The sequence below is a fragment of the Alosa sapidissima genome, chromosome 4, assembly GCF_018492685.1.
Source record: "Alosa sapidissima isolate fAloSap1 chromosome 4, fAloSap1.pri, whole genome shotgun sequence".
NCBI lineage: Eukaryota > Metazoa > Chordata > Actinopteri > Clupeiformes > Clupeidae > Alosa > Alosa sapidissima.
The window spans coordinates 13,270,394-13,278,242 of record NC_055960.1 but is presented as its reverse complement, the minus strand read 5'-3'; the positions used below and the strand labels follow the sequence as shown (position 1 = coordinate 13,278,242).

General features: G+C 40.8%; 1 protein-coding gene across 1 annotated transcript; it reads left to right on the top strand.

Moving 5' to 3' along the window:
• The first annotated feature begins 628 nt into the window (after positions 1-628).
• On the top strand, positions 629-7,765 carry pnp4a (purine nucleoside phosphorylase 4a). The gene is made up of 6 exons (XM_042090088.1): positions 629-746; positions 1,738-1,901; positions 2,271-2,374; positions 3,104-3,279; positions 4,363-4,553; positions 6,836-7,765. Exons 1-6 carry the CDS (start codon positions 724-726, stop codon positions 7,051-7,053), a joined length of 876 nt encoding a protein of 291 aa, XP_041946022.1. The 5' UTR covers positions 629-723; the 3' UTR covers positions 7,054-7,765.
• The last annotated feature ends 84 nt before the right edge of the window (positions 7,766-7,849 follow it).

Here is a 7,849-nt window from a genome sequence, read left to right as displayed (position 1 = left end):
ATTAAAATTCAACACTCATAGCACATTGTGTCTATGTATGCCATATGAAATGTGCTATACTAAACTGGCTTGACTTGACTTGACTTTACACTAAAAGATTAGGTTTTAAGCATCTTAAAGTTTGCTCCTAACCTCCAAAGCACCTATAAAGCAAAGAGTGAAATTAAGAGTGAGATTATCAGTTTGGGGAAGACTGAGAAAATATTAGAGTAAGCAATATTTGAACCAATAAAAATGTCAAGGCTTGGAAAATCTCTTACAGTATGCTCTTGAAAAAAACATGAAATTGTATTTGATCAACTGCACTCAGCTAAAGATTTTCTCTGAAATTATGCAGAATATATTACGTAACTGATTTTAGCATAAACTCATTAACCAAGCCTGACATGTTGCATATTTCCAGAAATGTCTCACTATCACTCACTATGTACCAAATTGAACCTCAAATCCAATCAGCTACTTATACTTTTGACACACCTTTGGTCATAAAGGGATGCCATTGGTTGTGGCCAGTAATAACACACAGTAGTAGCCACTCAGCCGCCTTGTTTGGCGCTTTTGGTCCAGCCCACTGGGTATATATCTAAACTGGAGAGTAAGTGCTCATTCACTACTCCGTCAAGTGATTTTTCCCCATCCATCCAGCTGTTTGGATCCCTCAGCATCCACAACTTTTGGCTAAACAACTTTTGGTCAGGATCAAAGAACCCTCAGAAGTGAAACATGCATAGTAAAGATCAGATTTGGTAAGTTTTACTCGCTTCTGTTATAGTGGGACAAGCAATATATACATGCAGTCTTCCTGTTTTACAATGACAGTTCAGGAAAATATAGCATGTTGAAGATGTTCACTGATGAAGGATTCTGTGTTGAGTACAAGTGGTTGCATGTAATAATGTATTAGGCAAAGAGAACATTGTAATCTGTAATCTTAACAAGAGGGTTTTTAAGAGTTGCCAAGTAAATCTGTCATCGAAAGTCTTTAACTTTGTGTGCTTACAAAGAACTGAAACAATTATGTACTTGCAGCGGACTTTAACTTGGAATCTTACAATGGACAAAAATGTGCAATGGTTTTAAATCCTCCTTATGACCTATTTACATATTTACTATAATGCAGCATGATCATTCATGAGAGTAGATTCATTCCTTTCCACATTCATTGCATCCTGCGAGATCTCATGTGTCTGTGCATGGCACTCACGCAAGTGAGTCAAACAATGCAGCTCCCTGACTTTACGCGGATGCTTTCAAACAATCTCTGACGTAGTGACCCAAATTGACCACTGTAGAGCATTATTTAACACACAGAGCCTTTTGCCCCCTTCAGGCATACCACAATCTCCAGAGGAATGCCTGCTCTGTAAATGCTGGTATTCACTGCCTTGGAGAAAGTCTCCTGCTTGAATTACTGATTTTCTGTGCCAGACACTGTTTGTTTTTATTGCCATCACTGAGACTAAATCTGACTGTCAGACCCACTGGGTCTCTTGCGATCAGGCACATTGTTTCTCCATCTTGTTTTTCACTGTTTCTGCCGAAGATTCTAGAATAGAGCTCCGCTCTAGAATCTTTGGTTTCTACCTTTCTACCGGCACCTCTATTATCTCTACCTCATGGGGGCACTGGCTTCTCCTAATTTTTTACTCTCTCACTCTCTGTTTTAAACATCCTCTTTCTCTTTCTCTCTCTCTCTCTGTCTTTCTCTCCATCCTTTCCTCCTTCCGCTCACCTCAGTTATGAAGACTACCAGCAGACAGCCGACTGGCTGCTCTCCCAGACGCAGCACCGGCCTAAAGTGGCCATCATCTGCGGCTCAGGGCTGGGCTTGCTGGCAGACGCCCTCAAGTGCCAGGACTCTTTCAAGTATGCAGACATCCCAGGTTTTCCACAGAGTACAGGTGAGACTGGGGTATGTCCAAACAGACAGACAGACAGACAGACAGATGCTGGAGTCTGAGCAGATATAGACTCACTTTATAACATAGAAAGTGGAGTTCATGTTCACATGGTTTAGGGATGGGGAGAGCAGGAGAGGGGACTGGCTGGCATGCTGTACATCACAATCAAGCTATGTGGAAATATAAAGTAAAATCTCGCGCTCAAAAAAAGCTGACCGCAAATTTTATCAAGTCTTCAAAGGCACTGCACTGTGATTGAGTAAAAGGTGTGTGTGTGTGTGTGTGTGTGTGTGTGTGTGTGTGTGTGTGTGTGTCTTTATGTGTTTATGCATGACTATCCCAGTGACATGTGTGTCATCACCTCCTCAGTGCAGGGACATGCTGGCAGACTGGTGTTTGGGGAGCTCAAAGGGAAGACGTGTGTGTGTATGCAGGGCCGATTCCACATGTATGAAGGACACTCGCTGTGCAAGGTGAGTAGAGAGATTCTAAAATTCCTCTTTTCCTTCACACTGCACTTTAACTTCTTTAGCCACAAATGAATAATCCTATTAAAGTCTGTGTTGCTATCATTTGCCTAAATCACATTTCCATGTTTCAATAAGTTGATAAGGAAATCACCACATTATGTGGTGCAAAGACGCGCATCTCAAACTATTCACGATTAATCACTTTTCGATTCCTATCAATGATCATCTTTCCAATGTAGCCATACACATACCCAATGCTACCTTCAAAGCAGTGGTTCAGCATCTCATGCATTTGTGTAAGATTGTTTTAATTGAATAGTTGTGATGATGCTGAGTATGGCGTGCCTGTTCAGTGTAACCGCTGACGAGGCTGATGGAGATTTGCCCACATTGGTGAGGAATGTGAGAAGGTAAGTGGGTAAGCATGTGCGTGCAAGGCAATGCCCAGGCTCCTGGGTCCTCAGTGATGCTAGATCACATGCCTCTGTGCTGCTGCTGCTGCCTACCGTCACATGCTGCGCAGCAGTGCCTCTCTCTTCAATGCTGCCATTGTGTCTGTGAGAATTATGTTACGTAAGCCAGGTTGACATTAAGGCGTCCCCTCGTACATACAGTAGTGAGCTTAGTGAGGCCGGATGCACCAGGACCACTTCCACTTACTAATGAAACCATTACACAAGCACTTAACTGAACACGTTTTTTTTCCGTTGTGTCTATCTTTCTCTCTTGCAGGTGACCTTTCCTATCAGGGTGTTCAAGCTCCTGGGCGTGGAGACTGTGATTGTCACGAATGCGGCTGGCTCGCTGAATGACACCTACCACTGTGGCGACATCATGGTCATCAAGGACCACATCAATTTCCCGGGTTTGGCTGGGCTGAACCCTCTAAATGGACCCAACGAGGAGAAGTGAGTTTCCATGTTCCACTGTGGGAAATGAGTGGGACAAACATGTCTAAGTGCCTGCAGACTCCACGGTGACTTGAGCCATTTGATGGGCATTGCTCACTGAGCTGACTAAATGCATCTCTTCTACTCCCACTGGCTATTGGCGAGGTCAGTCATGGCCGACACTATGAAACGGCTGACTGTAAACTATTGCTTTCATGTGGCGTCCTGAGGAGGCCACCAGGCAATACATCAGAGATACCAAAGCAAGAGAAATCATGTGATTGCACAGGTCATAACGTAGCCTACAAATTCTCAGAGCACCTGACATTGACAGAGCAATGCTGTTAGCACCTGTCATTCATTTGCACTGAATTTGGGCCAGCAGTATAGCAGTATCCTCCCTCCACATTGCCCTCATGTTTGTGGGTGGAACTTTGTGATTGTGGTATCACTTAAGGATGGACTCTTTAAAGTTGATGGTAATTTTGATACCACAGATGAATACAGTAGAGACCCAGTCAGACCAATAGTATGAAAAATCAGGAACAGAGTTTTATTTATAATGATGCGCATCAAGGGAGAGACAGCATGACTTCACTTAAAGATACATCAGCTGCTCTAACTAGACAAGGAAATAGTTAGGGTTTAAGTATCCTTCCAGGCTGACGGGAGATGGCGTTGGTCATCCCATTTCACATGAACTACACTGAATCAGACTCTTATTAGTGGCAACCTGGCAATTCGGAGCAGATAGCTACTGACACAACCATGCAGTAAAAATCTGCACATAATAATATTCCTGCTTATCTCTAAATACATAGTCACACACAGATATACACAGGGACAGTACAGAGTCATTACATAGAATCATACTTTCAGTGTCAAAGTGACCCACTAATGAGAAATGCAGAACATTAAACCACATATTGGAATATTGGACATAATGCTCTATTCCACTTTCTCCCAAAGTGATGCCCCATTCAGCAGAATATCTGTTCATCAATCAAGCCATGAATAGCTATGAATTTAATGTTGTAAGCTGCACTATAAGAAAAATAGTTGATTTCATCAGCAACCATAACTGTCTCTTTTTACCCTCAGATTCGGCCCTCGGTTCCCTGCCATGTCAGGGATTTATGACAAGCACCTGCGGCGCCTGGCCTTCGACATCTGCAAGAGCATGGGCTACGCGCAGTTTGTGCAGGAGGGCGTCTATTGCATGGTGGGAGGGCCAAACTTCGAGAGCATCGCAGAGGCTCGCCTTTTGCACAAGCTTGGCGTGGATGCTGTTGGTACGTACCCCTTAGTGTGCAGCTCTCGCAAATCCAATCCAGATTAGTTTATCGAGTATGATTAAATGATCCTATTCACAACAGATTAACAGATTGGGTCGGTTCCGTTACAGTGAGAACTAGTTGTTTTTTATCCCTTCCTCACCTGCTGTTTTCCACATGATCAGGGGCGGAGCCAGAGGGGTGGCTCCGTTTGGCATAGGCCACCCTTGAGATTCGATTGGCCACCCCAGGTGTCACCAAATCCTAGTCTACGATTGGCCATTAACATGGTCTAAGGCGGGACCTTTCTTGATGCACTTGCAGCAATTTGAAGTGTCAGACATCTGAAATGTAAGTGGCAAACACGCTTGCCTTTATTGGCCTGCGGCACAATTGAACTGCAGACCGAAAGGTTTCCCCGATCAGGAAATACTCCTTAATTCGCAACTTTGTGTAGGCTTAACAGAGGTAGCCTAAATATCGTGCCTATGGCGATGACAGCTTAAAAAAAAAAACATTTATCTGACTTGTCTCACTGGACTGAAGGCAGAATGTGGGCTGTTGCGCAAATAGATAAATGAGGGTCGGGAGATTCAGTTAACAAAAACCTAAAGTTTTGCTAACATTTTCTCCATAAAATCCGTAAAATATGTCTCCATGCAGGGCAGGGCTGGTTCTAACCTAGGCTAGGCTACTATATTTGGGTGGGCTGGTAGAAATTTTGGGTGGGCAACATAGCAAAGCTGTCAAATTGGATCAAAACTAACATAACACAAAACAAACACAAAACAATCAGTACTACCTAGCTTGAGTTGCTGCAGCCAACAGCCAGGGATAGGCAGTATATGTCTGATACATGTATTTAAAATACAAAATAGTATGTTGTTATTTTTATTTTATTTAGGTGGAAAAAAATGCCATCATGTTTTGTATCAAAATACTTTATAGGTTTGTAGTTTAAAAATACTGCCAAATAAAAAAACAATAACTTACTTTTGGTGGTGTGATTATAAAAGTGCAAAATAATGAATGTAGCACTGGTGCTGACTTGTAATTTGCCCAGAGTTGTTGTGATCAGAATATTGAGATTCAGGCAGATAAGACATGTAGGTTGCTCACACACACACAACACACTCCCTCATACTAACCTCAAGTTTCTTGAGAACTTTAGTCATCTTTAGACTTTAGTCAATTCCAACACATGGAATCGGTTATGTGGTTGCCCTGCAAGAAGTTGCACCATGTGCAACGTGAACAATGTTTGCTCACATCCACAATACACTCCTTCATACCAATCTCAAGTTTCTCAAGAAACTGATCATTAATCATCCAATCGAAAGAGATGGAACCGGTTATGGTTGCCCTGCAACAAGTTACCCCACGTGAAAATGTAATTAATAATTTGCCCAGATTTGTTGTGATCATAATATTCAGATTCAGGCAGATGAAATTGCTCACATACATGTACACAATACACTCCTTCATACCAAACTCAAGTTTCTTGAGAAAATAAACAAATAGACAAAAAAGCAGGTCAAATTATTTTAACAGCTACAAAAATAGATAGCCATAGATGTAAGTTATTGTGAGGAAATGTCTTGGATGAGTATATTTGTATATCTTCATTTACAGTAATAGAATATAATAAAATTGATTATATTTTATGATAATATCCCATGATGAAATTTGTTTTAGAACAGCATAGCCCAGTGACAGACAACTTAGATAATTAACTTTAATATGTTTGTATTACATTTCATTCAAATACAAAGAAATTTTATGTGATAGTAAGGTATTTGTGTTTTTTTTGTCCTTCAATTTATGAGTATGGTGTTTGCGTCTGGTTTCCCTAATGTATTTGTGCTAATTTCACATCTTGAGCCTGTTTCTGTTTATCTGGATGTTTTGCCTCATGCCACCCTTGAATTGAAGAATAGCAGTTAGTTAAGTTCAGACTAGTTACAAACAACCTTAAAAAAAAAGATCTTGCGATCTTACAAAATGCCTTAAGTAGGCTAATTGTCAAATAGCTCTGAGATTCCACAATGTTCATAATAATCCCAAAAGCATCTTATACAAGTGCTTTCTTGAATTTCCCCTGGGGATCAATAAAGTATCTATCTATCTATCTATCTCATAAACTGCCAACCCCTGTTTTTTGTGAGAATGTGACACTAATTACATGTGATAAATATTAACTATATTAACAAATATTAACTATGACTGCTGGCCGTGGCAATACTGGCAATACTGGTAGCGGCGGCCATGAGTGAACTCTGTTTTTGTCACCTGTCCCACAGGCATGAGCACAGCCCCGGAGGTTCTGGTGGCTGGACACTGCGGCATGAGGGTTTTTGGACTGTCCCTCATCACCAACAAGGTGGTGAAGTGCTATGACGATACGGAGGCCGTCAACCACGAGAGTGTCCTGGAGGTCGGTAAGATGCGCTCAGAGACCCTACAGACTCTGGTCACAGAGTTGGTGGGTCGCATGGACATCAACAACAACACTGCGTAATGCCAGCATCCTCATCATCATCATTATCATCATCATCACCATCAACAACAACAATACTGCATGATGCCAGCATCATCATCATCAACATCAACAACAACAACAACATCAACAAGAAAACAGACAAAGGTGACAGAACACTGCCTGGCCTGTTAACAGTTCATGCCACAATATTTGCAGCTATTCAATATTGTCACAGATTGTTATGTGGTGCAAACAACAAGTGCATTGTTGACTGTATAAATGTAATTGTAGAAGTCAATTTCAATAACACAACCTGTGTCTTGTATTATTGTGCTGTCATAAGATTGAATGGTAAGGTTTTCTAGTGATTGAAATAATTACAAATCCTTTTTACATGGTACATGGTCCTCCTCAGAAAATGTGAAAGTAAGCAACAGTGGAAAATAATAAGGTGCACATTTTTTTAAAGAAAAATCTTGTTTATATAATATGTAGGCCTACTCAAGTTTACAACAGAAAATTATACTAGCCTATATAACTTATAACAGTTTCAGATTATCCTGTATTTGTTAATACATTCATGGCACTTAAATCTGAAGATTAATATAAACTGTATGGTCTGTGCTTGTATATAAGATTGGATTTAATGGTGCTTTATGCAACATTTTTGGTGCAATCTGATTTTTACCTGTAAGTAAATGTACATTATTATTCATGCAATTATTCTCAGAGCTTATTTTGTATGAAATAATGATTCTTTAACCACAACAGAAAATCTTTAATAAACATACGTAAACCAATGACTAGTGGCCCGGTTTTTTTTTTTTTTCGCTGA